At 39.5% G+C, this 18,673-nt stretch overlaps 1 protein-coding gene across 1 annotated transcript in view; it reads left to right on the top strand.

Annotated features, from left to right (window-relative positions):
- opn5 (opsin 5) overlaps positions 1–18,569 on the top strand; it is a 216,365-nt gene extending 197,796 nt beyond the window's left edge. Inside the window, exons 5-8 of the mRNA XM_049590710.1 lie at positions 7,721–7,891; positions 9,242–9,576; positions 9,706–9,950; positions 18,290–18,569. Coding sequence (XP_049446667.1) covers positions 7,721–7,891; positions 9,242–9,576; positions 9,706–9,950; positions 18,290–18,356 — 818 coding nt within the window. The 3' untranslated portion in view covers positions 18,357–18,569. The remainder of the gene's footprint in view (positions 1–7,720; positions 7,892–9,241; positions 9,577–9,705; positions 9,951–18,289) is intronic.
- The last annotated feature ends 104 nt before the right edge of the window (positions 18,570–18,673 follow it).

Genomic DNA, 18,673 nt, shown 5'->3' with positions numbered 1-18,673 from the left:
TAGGCAATTCTGAGCAACAAGCAGAAGAACTGGAAGACATTTAGGAATTTAGCAACGCAATCTGCCTTTTGCATCAGCTGAGGCCTGAACTCACAACCTCTGAGACTAAGAATAAATTTCTATCTCACTGAGCTAATTAGTCAGTGACAATTCGTCTGTAGCTTCACAAATTGACTAAGCCAGACATGCAGGTTTAGCAGCCGTCCATGCATGGAAAAGCAGATTTCAAACCACTGTAAAAAAAACCCCCCACCAAAATCTGAAATTACGCATATTCCATCTAGACAGCATGGAGATGTTGGTAATTTATTTTAACAATAATTGATTTGCTTCATAAGTGAAAAACTGATGTTTAACTAGTTGAGCTATGTGCAAAGTGAGAAGTCTCACATGGTTTCACACTGAAATATTGACACTGGATCTTTGTGCAAAGTTTGGTTTATTTTCAAGCATGAGAAGGCAGATTTTCTAGCAGAAAAAAGACTTGAAGATGCTGCACAGTGATGAGTCACGCTTAGGCAATTTTAAGCAATAAGCTGGAGCACAAGAAGATATTTACATTACAATGTGGATTCTGCACCAGTTGAGGCTCAAACCCACAACCTCTGGAACCTAAGACAGTCATCTACCGCTCTGAGCTAATTGGCAAGCAGCAACTCAACAGTGGCTTCACAAATTGAGTAAGCCATTCACTGTTGTGTAGGAAAGCAGCCATCCGTGCATGGAAAAGCATATTTGAAACCACTGTAAAAAGTTCAGTTAACAAGACAAAAATCTGAAAACACACATATTGCATCTAGACAGCATGGAGATGTTGGTAATTTGTTTGTAACAATGATTGATTTGCTCCATTAGTGAAAAACTGATGTTTAAAATTGCCATTTTTACATTGACTCCAATTTTTCACATTGGAGCAAAATTCAAAATGCTGTCAAAAATTCAGTTTTTGATATAAAATTCTGAAATTTGCCACACATCATCTACCATGACTCTAGAATTTTGTCTTTTTTTCATGAACATTGAAGATTTATTTAGCAAGAATTTGCATGTATATGTTTACAGTACCATTTACAGTCAAACATTTTGATGTACTGTAGGCTCAATTTTTGATAAATCAAAAATCTGAGTAACATAGTTTTTGTAGGACAGTCTGAAGATGCTCTGTAGCAAGTTTGGTGTCAATTGAGCAAAAATTGTGGGAGGAGATAGGTTTAAGAAGTTTTACAGATTTTGAAAAAAAACAGTGATGAACTTCATAATTTTTATTAGGTTTAAGTGTACAAAAGTTTCTTCAGTATTGGGGCTACAGTTTGATGAAAGTTGTGAAGTTGTAGCAGGTATGGTTGATTTGTTATGAATTTTCAAAGTTTTGAACTTTAGATGCTTGCTGTAGCGCCACCATCAGGACTATTGGCTTGAGTTTACAGCTGAGGATATCTGGCATGAGACTGGACCTTTGTGCAAAGTTTGGTGAGTTTTCACCCATGGGAAGTATGATTTCCTTGGAAGAAGGAGAAAATGAAGAAGAAGAAGAAGAAGAAGAAGAAGAAGAAGCAAGAATACTTAGGATTACAATAGTGAGCTGGCAGCTTATTAAACTGAATTGTGGTGTATGACTCCCAAGTTTTATTTTTTGTTTTCTGATTCTGATTTTAAAAAAATTAAGCTGTGTAAACTGTAGGTCTGAACAACAGAAAGGCAGATTATCTATATCTATCTATCTATCTATCTATCTATCTATCTATCTATATATATATATATATATATGTATAATCAATCTAACATAGAAATCTCAGTAGTTAGAGCATTCTTTTTTTCACAGCAAGTCTAGACTTCTGTCTTTCCTGTCATCATATCATCACCTTATGTTACCTTACCTTACATGTGGTGCAAAGGCAGTATTTCGTTGTGATTATGTTGGAATATCCTGGTAATGACCGAGGAATATTGTAGTTCACATAATACATAATCCATAATAACAACTATAACATTCATTCTTTTTCAGTAGAAAACTGAGGCTTCTGTTTTCTGTGTCATCACAATGTATCCTCATAGTGACTTTAAGTGTGGTGCAAAATTATAAAGCTTTAAAATCTGATGAAGCATCTGATTTCTGTATACATACATACATACATACATATATATGTATATATGTATATATATATATATATATATATATATACATATATATGTGTGTATATATAGATATATATATTTTATGTATTTTTTAATGACAAATTCAATACTTTTATCAATTATTATGGTTTATTGACTTACATAACCGTTTAGCCTGGGTTGTACGGATTTTAGGGATATAAAGCATTTGAAGATACACCAAGAAATGATATCACAATAAGCAGAAATATTCATCAAGGCCCTGGCAGACCATCTCTATTGTTAGAGTTCAGAGGTTTAATCAAATCGAATTACACTGTTCAAGGACAGCTAATGTGGATGGTTTTATTTTTCTTAATATTGCATGATGGAACATTTCACCAATTGAATAAATGTTGAGGAAACACTGGAGATAATCTTGGAAGAAAAGGTCTTGTAGAAAATGGAGCAATCCCCTTAAGTGAAGCAGGGAGGAAGCATACATGAAGTTTGTCACACCCCAAACAAACTGTGCATGCATGCTGGGAATGACAGGGTCAGAGCCTTCTGTAGATACAAACTTTAGTTCTGTACTTACTCTCCATTTACACAGTAATCCTTTCCATGTGAGCTGGAAGATGAATAACAGCAATGGTTACCAGTAATGGGCTAGACAAGCCAAAGGGCAAACAAAACAACTGCCTGATTTGTTAAGCTGAAAGTTTCTGTTATTGCCATGACTCACAATCTGTAAATACTGTTAAGCCTCCAAACATGTGAGCAACCGTGTGCATGCCCCGCTGGGTTTTCTTTGATTCCAGGAAAAGATTTGACTCATTGCGTCTCATGCAGTCTTGCCTCGAGAGATTTTGATGTTTATCCCTTTTGTAACACTTGGACTTGGAATGCCACATGGCCCTGGCCTGTCCAGCTTTTCAGGGTGAGGGCCCACATCTGACACATGCTACAACAACCATAAAGCCACTGTGGTTTGCTGCAATAAAAAATAACAAGGGTTTACACAGTTTCAAGGATAAAGCTGACCCAAGTCCCATGGAAATATCACTGGCACCATAGCATTCACACTGAAGATAGGACCATTACCTTCTAAAGCTTTTCTACAAGAATTACTGGTATTGTTTATTGTTAATGTCAACAGTCAGCAGTCCTTTTTCTCCCCTTTATCAGTTCCCTTTTATGATGTTCAGTAATTAGGCAAAAGCTGTCATATCCTGCTTTTTTTCCTTTGAAGACACTGAGGAGGGAGAAAGGGGCTTTTGTCATCAGCACTATAACACACTCACGCAGTGGGACATATTTCCAATGCAGCTATTCACATGAAATTTACACAAGACATTGTTATTAACATAATGAAACTATACAGATAAAGAAATCATAACATCACAATCTGTAAATAATAAAATAAAAATAAAAAGTTATCTGCAGTTAAGTGGACTATCAAAAAATAAAAGTATTGAACACGTCAACTAAAATGTATCTATAAACTGGTGAAGAGCTTTGTTTGCAGTGCAGCGTTTAAGATGAATCCCCTATTGATTCCTGATTAGTGTGCTGTGTGGAAAAAAGTAGGCCTGCACAAGTTGTCAGTGTCAATTCAACTCTTTTATTATCAGAACACAGTGTAGATGACATGAGAGAATATTTGTACTGTATTCGTTTTCACAGAGGTTTTCTTGGTCAAAGAAACAGTCTGCTAAGCATGCCTGCATACTGCTAATGTTATTACAACACAGGATATTTACCCTCAGTAACCAACATGCTTCTCTGCTGGGAAGCAGAGGCACTCATGTGTAGAGTGTCAAATACATGGCCCACCTGGAATTTAAGCCCATGTTGTGTAGAAAGATGATTAAGCATATTGCTGGTGTTTCACCTTACCTTATATGACCATTTTACAGACCTTACAAGCTGCACTGTTGTCATGTTTTCTCACAAAATGAGGCCACACTTTGAGACATTTCTTCCTCTCTGCCATGACTCCTTCTTTTTGCAGATTTCCAGCAGTGAGACAAAATTACTTTGATATCATTATTTTACAATGCACAAATGTCAAAACAAAAGCATTAGCAGCATCAATTATACGTGGAACAGGTCCTCAAACAGATTTCCCCAATATTCCCAATTGATGATGGATAGACTATGATGATTTGAGAGTAAAGTTTTTGGGGATATGGCTCAATCGACCCAATCATTAAAAATAGGAAGGGTTGTTTGTTTTGATTTATTTAAGTTTAAGTCTCAAAAATTGTAGAAAAAAGTTAAAAATGGATTTATTCCATTAGTATTCAATAATTTCTCCAACATTATGCAGAAGATGTTTCTTACTGATTAATATAATGTGCTGCTGAAGGTCTGACAATCTGATTATTAAAATTATTCAAATTGGTCTTCTAGAGTGGCTTGGTAGCTGAGTGGTTACAGTGCATTCCATGTTACCATAATGTCCCTGGTATGATTCTGGCCTTTGGACCTTTGTTGCATGTCATATTCCTCTCTCTGCTCCCAATAATATAAATAATGTAGTAGAAACACAAAATAATACAAACTTTATTCATTCATTTACTATGTGGGGCACTTATCCATAGTCAGTATATTACATACAGTAGATGTCAGTTTGCACGCCCCCAGTTTGGAGAAGCAGGCTGGAGTTTGATTTGGAAGCTAAGTAATGTACTGTTGATAAGGGATCAGCAACCTAAAATATACATCCATTTATGTAACCACTTATCCTCTTGAGGGTCGCAATCCCAGCTGACATTGGGCGAGAGGCAGGGTACACCCTGGACAGGATGCCAGACTATTGCAGGGCTGACACATAGAGACAGACAACCATTCACACTCACATTCACACCTATGGGCAATTTAGAGTCACCAATTAACCTATCCCCAACCCGCATGCCTTTGGACTGTGGGAGGAAGCTGGAGTACCCGCAGAAAACCCATGCTAACCACTACACCACTGCACCGCCCCACCTAAAATATGCTCCACATAAAATTTTTTATTTCAGTTTAAGTGTATGCCATATTTAGAATATATTCACAGCCTTACCTCACTGTCAGACAGTGATTTCCAGCAGGAAAATTAAACCAATGATATTCCTCTCTTCCAAACCACATTCCATTGAGAGAATTGAGAATATAATATCAATCAATCATTCAATTTTATTTGTAAAGCCCAATATCACAAATCACAATTTGCCTCACAGGGCTTCACAGCATACGACATCACTCTGTCCTTTGGACCCTCACAGCGGATAAGGAAAAACTCCCCCCCAAAAAAAACCTTTAATTGGGGAAAAAAAACAGTAGAAACCTCAGGAAGAGCAACTGAGGAGGGATCCCTCTTCCAGGATGGACAGACGTGCAATAGATGTCATACAGAACAGATCAACATAATAAATTAACAGTAATCCATATGACACAATGAGACAGAAAGAGAGAGAGACAGAGAGAGAGAGACAGAGACAGAGAGAGATGCAAGACAGACGGTAATGACAGTAGCTTACAACAACATTAATGAAAGTAATAATATTATAATTAATAATAATATATTATTATCTGATAGTATACATGTGTGACAATAATTGTATGTGTATAATAACAGTAGAAGTATGACTAATGATAACAGCAGCAGGAGGCATCTGGCAGGACCAGATGCCTCCTAGGTCACGAGAGAGAGAGAGAGAGAGAGAGAGAGAGAGAGAGAGAGAGAAGGAGAGAAGATGCCCGATGTATTATAGGGGGTCCTCCGGCAGACTAGGCCTAAGTCAGCCTAACTAGGGGCTGATACAAGGCAAGCCTGAGCCAGCCCTGACTATAAGCTTTATCAAAGAGGAAAGTCTAAAGTCTAGTCTTAAATGTGGAGACGGTGTCTGCCTCCCGGACCGCAACAGGAAGATGATTCCACAGGAGAGGAGCCTGATAGCTGAAGGATCTGGTTCCTGATCTACTTTTGGAGACTTTAGGGACCACGAGTAACCCTGCATTCTCCGAGCGCAGAGTTCTGGTGGGATAATATGGCACTATGAGCTCTCTAAGATATGACGGAGCTTGACCATTTAGAGCTTTATAAGTTAACAATAGGATTTTAAATTCAATTCTGGATTTTACAGGGAGCCAGTGCAAAGAAGCTAAAACAGGAGAAATATGATCTTGTTTCTTAGTTCCTGTTAGTACACATGCTGCTGCATTCAGAATTAGCTGGAGAGTTTTTAAGGACTTACTAGAGCTACCTGACAATAGAGAGTTACAGTAATCCAGCCTTGAGGTAACAAAAGCGTGGACCAATTTTTCTGCATCTTTTTGGTCAGGATAGGCCTAATTTTCGCAATATTATGCAGATGAAAAAATGCAGTCCCGTGAAGTTTGTTTTAAATAAGAATTAAAAGACAAATATTGATCAAATGTTACTCCGAGGTTTCTTACGGTAGTGCTTGACGCCAGAGCAATGCCATCTTCTGAACACAGGAGCTGCTGGTCTACTGCTGCTTCGATCAGTTATTTTGTTCATGTTTTTGTCTGACTGTTGAATTTAAAATGGTTAGTTCAGACTTAAGGCCAATTTCCACCAGATGCGTGTTGGTTGCGTCTCCGCTCTGGCATGGCAGCGGAGCCAATAGGATTCCATTCTAGTCAATGTGTGTGTTTCCAGCGGCTGCGGCTGTGCTGCGTTCCGGCTCCGTCTCAGCTCCGGCACTCCGGAGCCCTCCGCAACAGATACGCAGGACTTGTATTTTTGCCGGACGCCGGAGCACAACGCAGCAATTTGGCACAGAGCAGATCGTGCGGGGCAGGAAGTCGTGCACAGAAACACAATAAAACATCCGGTTAATTTTCAAAATAAAATACACAGTGTTCACGGCGGATCATATTTCCCTGCACTACACCTTAAAAACTACATAATGGGCAGAGGCAGGCCTGAAGTCAACAGGTCAGAGGTTTTCAGACGTCATTTCACCCCATGAACACCATGGACGAGGAGATATTAATCATGGCAGTGCACCGAGATGTCTTCCGGCGGAGCTGCACCGCACCGCACAGCAAACGCAGCCGGTGGGTATTGACGGACGGCAGAGGACGCAGCGAATAACCAGCGCTGCCATTCCGCAACGGACACATATCCAGTGGAAATCTGGCGTTACAAGAGCAGCTTTCGTGTTTAGGGAGCTAAAATTAATTTTTCCCAGTGGAGTGTGGTGGCTTTAACAAAATCATAGATGGGAGACTGAATCTGTTAACGGCTTACTTGTTGGAACAAGCCTTGTAACGAAATTGTAAAGTTGTGAAAATACCCTCAATATAGCATACAATTGAAGTGATACTGATTTTTCTAGGTGGCTAGAGTAACATTTGTTGCAGACTCCTCCACAGCGGTACATAGCTTCCACGTCAGACTCCAGCCTGCTTCTCCAAACTGGGGGAGCACCAACTGACATCTACTGTATGTGATACACTGGCTATGGATAAGTGCTCCACAAAACCACACTTATCTATAGTTATCTGAGAAAATTAAACTCTCTTGTCTTTGTCCCCCCCCAATCCACCCACCCACCCCGGCCCCTGTTTCTGTTTGATGCTTCCCCCTTTCCCCTTTCTGTCCCTACAGTGACAGGAAAACCCTTTTTCGTTGTCTCTAGTTTGTCTCATCGCTGGTTGTTCGGCTGGGAGGGTTGTCGTTTCTACGGCTGGGCGGGCTTTTTCTTTGGTTGTGGGAGCCTCATCACAATGACCTTGGTCAGTCTGGACCGATACCTCAAGATCTGTCATCTCAGATACGGTATGTCAGGATGTCCTTTAACAGAGTCTCCTAAGCATTTGAATTCCATGTAAACCCATCCAGACAGACTTTAGGGTGAGTTACAGTGTTACAAGTTCTTGCCAGCAGCCACAAATGTATGTATAGGTTGGCATTTTGATTTGAATAACATTAGCAGCTGTCCACAATATAGACCCAAACCGATGACTGGAATATTCATTCTTAGATAATATGTAATCATTATACTGCCAAATGTAATAATGAAATCAATTGTAATTACAAAGTGAAATGAAATAAATTCTAGAATTCATTCAAGGAACCCTTGGGCATCTTGTGACCCCCATGTGAGTGACCCTAGACCTGAATTATGGGTTGCATATGTTATGCTAATTTAAAGTCAAACTGAAATATGAACTCTCCTAACTTTTTGTTTAAGGAAATATAAACTGAAATATAATGATATTGCGTCCAATGTAATTTATTTGAACAGACATGTTCCTTGAACTGGAAAATAACTGATTCACTATTGCTTGGATTTGGTTAAGTTCAGGATAATTGTCATTTAAATGTAAGGATCAGGGAGTAAAGATTTACACGAGTTTGAGTTAAAACACAAACACAAATCACTGGCTTGTAAGGTGAATAATATTGATCATTTTGTTACAATGCAATTTTCTACTGAGAAACCTTTGGTCCTGGCATTCATGTGGATGCCACTTGAGGCGCTTCACCCACCCAAATACTGTTACAGACCAGGTACCCCACCTCATGGCATTGGCACTGGGCCCGGCCCCCTATCCAGCAGGACAATACACTATGCCACCAAAAAAAAAAAAAAAAAAAAAAAAAAATATATATATATATATATATATATATATATATATAAACCGCTCAAGAATGGCCCAAGGAAGGTAACAAAGAGCGTCTGGCACCAGGGCATTAGTGGCAGATCCTTTGAATCGTGTGGGTTGGGAGGTGGGGTACCGGCATGTCCTATGGGTGTTTGATTAGAATGGGATCTGGGGACTTTGGAAGGCAGGTCAATGCCTTAAGCTCTATGTTACCCTTTCAGGCCATTCCTGAGAAGTTTTTATGTTGTGACATGGTGCACTGCACTGCACTGCACATAGGAAGTGCTATTACCATTTGGGGGTGTACTTAGTCTGCAATGGTGAGGTGTGTCAGGTAGCCATTGGTTTTAATGTTTTGACTGATCAGTGTACATGATCCACACACTGAGGCTAAGGTCAAAGTAAGAAGATGAGGTTGGAGTCAGAGAGTTTGGCTTGAATTTTAAGCTTTAAAACAAGGTTTTTATTGTCTCTTTCACTACTAGTCCATCATTGTTCCTGTAATTTTCTTCACTGTTAGGTACATGGCTAAAACGGCACCACACCTTCCTGTGCCTGGCCTTTGTCTGGGTATATGCAGCCTTCTGGGCCACCATGCCCCTGATCGGCTGGGGAAACTACGCCCCAGAGCCTTTTGGGACCTCCTGCACATTGGACTGGTGGCTGGCACAAGCCTCTGTGTCCGGCCAGATCTTTGTCATGGCCATCCTGTCCTTCTGTCTTGTCCTCCCTACAGGCATCATTGTCTTCTCTTATGTCATGATTATCTTCAAGGTCAAGTCCTCTGCAAAGGAGATTTCGAACTTTGACGCTCGCATCAGAAACAGCCACAGCCTTGAAATGAAACTCACAAAGGTTGGTTAGAGTTTGGAGTAAAAGTGTGGCAAAGAGAGTAGAGCAAAGGAGACATTTCAGTATTGTTTCTGGGGGAATTGTGTGAAGGATAAAGTAGTGATCTGAAAATTGCTTTGTATCCTCTCTCAGGTGGCAATGCTGATCTGTACAGGCTTCTTGATAGCCTGGATCCCGTATGCAGTGGTGTCTGTAGTGTCAGCATTTGGTGAGCCAGATTCGGTGCCCATTCCTGTGTCTGTCATTCCCACACTGCTGGCCAAGTCTGCAGCCATGTACAACCCCATCATTTACCAGGTGGTGGACCTGAAAAATTCCTGCACAAAATCCTCCTGCTTTAAGACCCTGAAGAAACGCAGGCATTGTAGAAATTCAAGGTAAAACAGAATGTGTTATCTTTGTTTATTCTTTTGAAACTGTTGATAAGCATAGTGTTAGTTTAGGCAGCTGTTTCAGTCATGTTTTATTATCACTGGCCCATTCACCAGTTGTGTGGCTACCAGCAAAAAAACAAAAATATGATTGTCCTAATTTAAATTATGATAGAGAAAAATGTTTACTCTCATCAGTCTTCATTTTGATGAATAAAATCTTGATGACCCTCAGACAGAGACACCCCAAAACCTCAATTTAACAGAACACTCCTGTGTTACTGGTCAGTAACCGGGAGTGGGAAATAAGAGTATGCTACACCAAATTAACAACCTAAACAATCTGCAAAACAGCACTTAGTTGATTCACATATACTTCTGTCAAATATTCAATTCAGTACAACATTGTCTTGTTTTTTGATCCTGTTAGGTGGCACACAGGGTAGAATAAAGGAAAAAAAAAATAATTCTTTTTTTACTCACCCAGTGTCCATCTCTGTTGGGATTCTGTCCACTATGCCAAATTGATGTAGAAAAACCTACACCTTTCAGTCTTTATTTTGATTGAAAATAAAATAGATACAATGAGCTTCAGTTGTTCTTACTTGAATTTTACTTATGAATTTGCACATTCATTTACTTAACCGCTGTAATCAAATCTCCTCAAGTGAATTTAATCAGTGCAGCTTAATAATGCAGCTTTTGAGTTAAAGACATAAAAGAGTTTGATTTAAAAAGAGCAGAAAGGCAGGTAATGGATTATTTACAACATTACATCAAAAAATTCAGAGGTTAATCATTTGACTCAGCCTGACCCTTTGGTAGCCAACTTTTGGATCAAGTCCTTACTGATGACTAAATTAACTAAATGTCTAAAGAAGTTAAAAACAGCTCTACTTCAGTAAAACAAATACTTTTATTTTTACTCCTGTACTTTTAAGCTGCCATTTTCGCATTAAAACTAATACATAGCTGAAAGGTTGATTTCATTATATTACTGTAATGTGTGCAACTAAAGGTAGGAGCAGTAGGCAGTTTTTATTTTACTCTATCTTATATACTTAATTAATCCCCTGAGGGGAAATTCAATTTTTTCACTCCACTGTCAATTACACATAGGTCTGAAATACACACACATGCACAAACAGGACCTATACAAGCACTAAGTGCCTTGAGCAAGGCACTGGACCCCCCAACCATTCAGGGCGCCCGTATCTCGGCAGTCCCCAGGGCCGCTCAAGGGCACCTTGGCAGTGAACTGGCACCTCTCCAGCTACCATTCCATGCTCCATATTTTGTCCGAATGGGGACCCTCCGCTTCCCAAGCCAAGTCATGGACTGAGCTACTGCTTAGGGGGGATGCCATGAGTGGGTGTAGGAGCATGGCTAGTTAAAAGGTGGTAAATCGTACAATCCATCCATCCGTTTTCATCCGCTTATCTAGGGCCGGGTCACGGGGGCATTAGGCTGAGCAAAGCTCCCCAGACATCCCTCTCCCCAGCAACGCTTTCCAGCTCCTCCCGGGGAACCCCAAGGCATTCCCAGGCCTGACGAGATATGTAATCCCTCCAGCGTATTCTGGGTCTACGCCGGGGCCTCCTAACAGCGGGAGGTGCCCAGGAGGAATCCTAGTCATATACCCAAACCACCTCAACTGACCCCTTTTGACGCAAAGGTCTAAAGGTCTCTAAGGTCAAGTTAGTTGTAAATGTGCAGTGTAAGTCACAGTTTCTGTAAATAAAGACGGACGCCTCTCAGGACAAAGTGGAGCTCCTGTGTGTTGCTTCCTATAAAGTGAGTGGGGATTAACCCCGAAGTTACTTCGGCCCTGGAGGTGAACATATCTTACCACGGTCAGGGAGCTGAAGCACTCGTCCTTCCTTCTCTTGTGTATTTAGTGTGCAGTGTTGAGGGGGTTACTTTTAAAATATATTCCAGCACAGATTACTTAATACATGCCCTAAAATGTAATGCAATTTTTAACATCCATTAGGTAACTTAAACTAATCATTTATTTATTTATTCAACAGGGACAGTGCACAGCTCCCAGAGTTAGCTATAAGCTCATTTTCATCTGTAGTCCCTGGGCAGGAAACAGAGAATAATTTCTCTGCTAAAAGACACTATTGTATAAAAAAACACAATTACAAAAGAGAACATATTCATCACACAACAGCTTCAGGAATAACAACAGCAAGACAACACATCAACAAATCAGAGCAACAATAAAAGAAGCAACAACAAAAAAGCTACAACACTAAGACAACACAACAACAAAAACAATAAAGCAATAACATTAAGATATAACAATATTTCAGTGTTAGATCAAGTGCTTGAGTTCATGTGTGATGGGTACATGATTGGTTTTGTTTATTTATTTATTTTTTAAGATATTTTTGAGCATTTTGCCTTTAATCGATAGGACAGTCAAGCGTGAAAGGTGGAGAGAGAGCGAGAGGGATTGACATGCAGCAAAGGGCCACAGGCTGGAGTCGAACCCAGGCTGCTGTGGCAACAGCCTTGTATGTGGGGTGCCTGTTCTATCCACTAAGCCACCGATGCCACAACTGGTTTGATTTTAGCCATGATTTCATCTTGAATTTAAAACCCACAAAGCTGTTACACTGTCTTATCTCACTTGGTACTGAGTTCCAACAGTTTGTAGCTCTAACAGAAGACTGATGTACCGAACTCCGTAAATCTGTGCTGTACTTCACAGTTGCCTTTATTGGTCGACCTAGATGCCCTCCCATTGTCTGAGCGCAATTGTATGAATTCTTTTAAAGGTGGAGCAGCCAGATCATTAATCACTTTGTACACTAGACTAGCATCAGCAAGACACACAAAGCTGTCAAAGGTCAGTAGATTATGCCTTTGAATGAGCTTACAGTGGTGATAACATGATGGTTGTTTGTCCAGTGCCTTGAGTGTTTGTAAAGTATTTGCAGTGGGGCAAGTGTGGTTTTTCCAGATTGTGACCAACTTGTAATGCATTGAGAAATATGTACAAAAAAATCATTGAGTGCAGTTATATTTTTGCTGCATCTTAGGGGATCTGGTAAACCTAAAGTTTCTTAGATTGAATTTTACAGTTTTATACACCTGCTTCACATGTTTCTTAAAGGTCAGTGATATTTAAATATAGATAATTAAAATGTGACGCAGTCTGGATCCTTTGTCCTTTTGTGACAGTATCTGGCTGACTTACATTTTTCCTAATATAAAATACAAGCAAACAGTTTTACTGTCAGACAAGACTTGGAGAGCCAGCTGGAAATTTTTGGCCATAGCTGCTGTTAATTTGGCTGCCACTTCACATGCGTCTTTCCCATATGTGAGGATGACCGTGTGGATTTCAGTTTCGGGGCATGTGAGTGGCAGATCATTAACATATAGGCTAAACAAAAATAGGTCATAAGATTGAGCCTTGTGGAACACCAACAGAGCAATCAACAAACGATGAGGTCCTTTTCCCAACTCTAGTACATTGTCTTCTCATAGTGAGATAGGACTCCATCCATTTCATTGCATCAACAGAGAAATTAAAAGTGGATAATTTAGAAAGAACATTATAATTTACAGTATCAAATGCTTTTCTCAAGTCCAAAAATACAGCTCCTATAGCACTACCACTGTCCAACTTTAAGTGAAATAGCAGACATTTCAGTCGGCAGTTTTTTTCTGAAGCCAAATTGCATGGGATGAAGTGCAGCTTGTCCTGGGTTTAAAAAGTCAGTTAACTGTTCAGTTACCACTTTTTCGGTGATCTTAGATACAACAGGCAACATACAGATGGTCTATAGTTTACCACCTCAGTTGTGTCACCTGACTTGAAAACTAGCTACAACTGCAAACTTCCATGCATTCAGGAAATTGGAAATTGTTTTATTGATGAACTTGCCAAGTGTGCAATAGGAGCGTTGAAGGAGTGAGTATTGTCTCACTGTTGAAATGTTAAATCCCACTCAAACATGTCTTTGCCTGTGAGGGCTTTAAAATACTCAGGCTTTTACAGATCTATCCTTGGAAAACTTCCAGTTATGTTAAAAACCGGTTAAGTGGGATTTGGCATTGGTATTAGGTTAATTCTAACACCAAAGGTGTGTGTCAGATTCTGCACTGAGTCAGCAAAATATTTGTTAAAATCATTAGTTAAAATTCCCTGTACTTTTAGTTCATGCCCCTTTCCCTGATTTTGTTAAATGTCGTCTTTGTTAGTTTATTCATATTCTTCCATATTAATTTACTATTACCCTTTCCTTCTCTGATGATATCCATAATAAAACTGGTCTTTGCCTTTCTCAGTTCACTGACTACTTTGTTATGAAGTCTTTTAAAAACTCGTCCGTCAATAATTGATCTTGACTTAAGTGCTAAAGTAAAATCATGTTTTTTCATCAAATCCACAGTTGCTCATTTAGCCAAGGTAGTTTACTCTTAATGCGTTTATTCTTCAAAGTTGTGGTGTATTTGTCTTAAAGTCCATTTATTGTACGTTCTGGATCATTTGGGTGTAAAGCATCACTCCAGTCAATATGGCCTTGTTCTTCCTTAAATTTATTTATATCTCATGTCCTTACTCCATAGGTGTATTTTTATGTCCTGTTAAATAAGTAATAAATAAATCTGCTTTTTGTTAATTTTCTTGCAATTAGTGTCATATTGTGATCTAATAAGCCAGTGAGAAGACTGAAGGATTTTGTGATCCTCTCAGGCTTGTTACTAAAAATTAGATTAATTTGTGTTTTTGAAGTATTTGTTATTTGAGAGTGGGTGCATTTGTTACTTGAGTTAGTTCAAATTGGTTTGTCATTGCTTTAAGCTTCTTTTTCGCTGCATTTTATGCCCAGTTCAAATTAAAATCACCAAGACCTATACATTCGCCTTTGTATCCAATTCCTTAAGCTGGTTTTTAAAATGGTCATAAAACATAATGTCAGAAGGTCTATACACACCAGTCATATTAAATGACATTTGCTGAGCCAAGGTGCTGGATATGGCAATATATTCCATGTCATTTGTGCTTGCCAGGTCAGTTTGTTTACATTTGATGGCATCCATCACGTACATCAGCTAAACTACTCAAATACTCTTGAGTACTTTCAGAATACTTCTAAATTGTCTTGCTGAGCTAATTTGTAACTAAGCCATCTACTGGACAAAAAAGCTATTACAATTAGTGGTTTGTTTATATAGATCTGAACCACTTCCTGAACTACTCACGTGGTACAGCCGGCCAGCGAGGCTTCGGACGTCACCAGTGACGTCACTCATCTGAAACGACACAAGCCTCGATATGCGCATCGTGGAAACACTTCCTGGATTGCTCGATACATGCTTCGAAGCCTCATTACTGCAAGTCACATCACTAACTTTAACCCATTTGTGCCCAAATGTTTCTCAGTGTTTTTATGCATATAATCATGTTAACTGAGTCCCATATGAACGTGTTCTAAAGTTATTTCCTCCATTTTTCAAAATCTCATTTGAATGTTGGGCAACTATAGTTGCCGGTGAGCACATACCTTGTATCTACCCCTCTAATAGTGAAAAGTGAATTAGAGCACAAAAAACAACATGTAATTCAGCTGTCTTGATTGAGAAAGACTTTTATTATTTAAAACAAGTGTGAGAACAATTTGATTCATGAATTTTGTCATCAAAAAACTTGGAAAGCCAAAATTTGAATTAAAATCCCCCGATTCGCACAAACTAAAATACACTCACTATAGCCGGGTTTTGGTTGATAAGAAAAAAATGTTGATTTGCAAGACGGGGGATGGAAACAGTTATGTTCGAATTAAGTCTGACGTAGTGCACTTTCACCCCAACTGCTTCTGGTGTTTCCGGTTCACTCACAAGGCAAAAACATTGCGGAAAACAACACAAGACTTGTGTGGAAGGAGGACAAAATAAGAACATTTCTAGCCTTAATAAGGCGGTAATGCATTTAAAAGCTGGTTGCCAACCACCAGAAAACGTAGAAGAAGAAGAATGTGAGACTTGTTTTGTTTTCGGTTCTGCGGAAAACTCGTGTGAGTTCGTAGTTTTCACCAAAGTCCGTACATTTAATGGAAACACACAGGATTCATATTTCTTTTAATGCGCATTTCCCAATGATTCGAATCACTTTTGGATGGAAACATAGCTACTGAGGTTCTTGTCCATCATCAATGATGGGTAGTTGCGTGTCACCATCAGACACAAAGCAGTCTCCTTTGAGCAGCCTAGATGGTAGGTGTTTGGGATCACAGGTCACATCATCATCATCAGAAAAATTGCTGTCACAGTCTGTTTCGCGGGCATTATTCTCAGACTCTGGCACAACTGAAATGCTTGTGATTTTTGCAGAGGGATCATCTGCATCAAGGATGTCCAAAACCTCTGCAAAAGTATACCTCTCTAATCCTCCTGGTTTATCTCTGTGGAAAACACGAAAGAGTTTGCTCCCATGGCTACTAGGGGCAAACATTTTGTGAAATTAATGCAATTTGAAATGGATATTTTTTACCAAACAATTCCAATTCTATATCCCTGTTCATGTACAATAGTGTTAAAGATGTTCTCCCTGTATTTGACATCATTCAGTCCTTCTGATCTACCACACAGTGCAACACAGTCAGCGCTAACATTGCCAGCGCTAATAGCTAGCTAGTTAGTTAGCTAGGTAGTTAGCTAGCGCTAGCTACCAAACACTAGTAATGTTGGTTACCAAATGTTAAAGCTAACACTATCAAAAACTGTATTGTTACCAAATATTAGCCCTTTGTAATGCTGGTAATGTTAGCTAACATTATTATCTACTGACAAGGTATATGCCCACCGGCAACAATAGTTGCCGCTTGGACAAATGATTGCATACAGAAAAAAACTATACATCCAATGCAATATTTCTGTTGTTTGGATGATTCTAGAGACTTTCATGATTAAGTAGATATACATATGTCAACAAAAAAAATATTATTATAATATGAAAATCACCTTTACTTGTGGGGGTTTGTGGTCGCCATGCCCTCAGTAAGATGGGTCAGGAACCCAACAACGCCATGTGACAGGAAGTATGTGGAAACTTAATTTTTTCAACTCCGAGTCTAATCCTGAACTCTGAGTTGACTTACCCTGAGCTGGGAAACTCTGAGTATCTGGTTCCAGAACAGCTGATGTGAATTAGTTCAATCAACTCTGAGTAGGTACACCTTGAGTTAAGCGCTTGCACAATCACAATAAAAAGCCATCATCAGTGGAGCCCCGATACCTCGAGTCACCGTGGCAACCAGAGAGAAAAAGCAATCAACTTATGTTACACCTGTGGAACTGGAGGTGCTCATGAATGCCTACAGTGAATATGAGCATACATTCCATAAAAAAAGTTACACCGCTAAAGTTGCCAAGGAGAAAGAGGTGGCATGTGAAATTTAGTAAGCAGAATCCTCTTTGACAGGATTTTGGTGGCTTAGTAGATAGAGTAGGCGTCCCATATATATATGGCTTTTGCCGCAGCGGCCTGGGTTCAACTCCGGCCTGTGGCACCTTGCTGCATGTCACTCCCTTTCTCTCTCTCCCCCTTTCATGCTTAACTGTCCTGTCAATTTAAGGCAAAATGCCCCCCCAAAAAATATTAAAAAAGAATCCTTGCTAATTTCAGCAGCTATTTTAAGCACATATAGATGGTTGATGACTTATTTGAAATTCGAATCCTTTATAAACTAAAAGCATTTTTGGAGGTTTTCTTGGATTTCATTTTGCTTCCTACCTGTTTATGGGCTTTTTCATTTTCTGTATCAAATATTGAATTCATCCTGCTGTCTCCTCATCTGTTTCATCTGTGTTTGGGTTCAGTCCTGCTACCTGCTCACACTGGGACACAGACTCTCTTGTTGATAAGTCTGTCTTTCTTTTTTGGGTTGCTTTGCAGTATAAGCAGTTTATGCCAATGCTGGAACAGCAACTTTCTCTGTAGGATTCTTTGTTACTGAATCAGGCTTTCTCCATCTGAAGAAACATACACATGCATCTGCATTTGTAGAACAGCCAATAGGAATGCCCAAGGGCTCTTTGGGGGCTAGATTTTCTAAAGCCTGCAAATAGGGCCAAGAGGAGGTGCATACGTTTTTGTTTTTTTTTGTTTTTTTTTTACCGCAGTCCACTTGAATTACAACATGTGCAAAGTTTAATATTTAAATTGGGAACCATTGACACCAGAATTAAACTCCCTACCTCAGCTCAAAATCAAATAATGTCATTAGACCATAAACAAAATGTGGCTACAAGTGAATTTGCATGAATTTTAGCGTAAAAAGAACTTACTGGTGTCCTTGTTTGCTCCTTTTTTTATGTCCCTGCAGGTTCTATACCATCTCTGGTTCATTACGGGACACTCCACCAGCCAAAGAAGCTCATGTGGAGATGTGAGACAGACTTTTTAGACTTTGTGACCCTCCTACCCTATCTGCCTTGGACAGTTTGCCTTGTTCCCTGCCCTCAGTGCCCTACACTTACGTAATCACACAATCACACGCTGACTGTCACTGCTATTACATTATCAACAGCGCACCATTGTTACCAGTGGTTCTTGAGTCCTGCTGCTTGTCTCTACATCCATGCTGGATCGCCGTGTGCTTCCCACAGCTCCCCACCTCCTCTTCTTTGGAAGCACGTCTTTCCCACAAGGTTTTCCTTAATCTGTGGAGTTGGCTTGTTTTTACAGTGGTTACAACGTGATGTCCTCT

This window comes from Epinephelus fuscoguttatus, linkage group LG11 (genome assembly GCF_011397635.1).
Source record: "Epinephelus fuscoguttatus linkage group LG11, E.fuscoguttatus.final_Chr_v1".
Taxonomy (NCBI): Eukaryota; Metazoa; Chordata; class Actinopteri; order Perciformes; family Serranidae; genus Epinephelus; species Epinephelus fuscoguttatus.
Note: the sequence above shows the minus strand (reverse complement) of the source record. Positions and strands in the feature narration are given on the sequence as shown.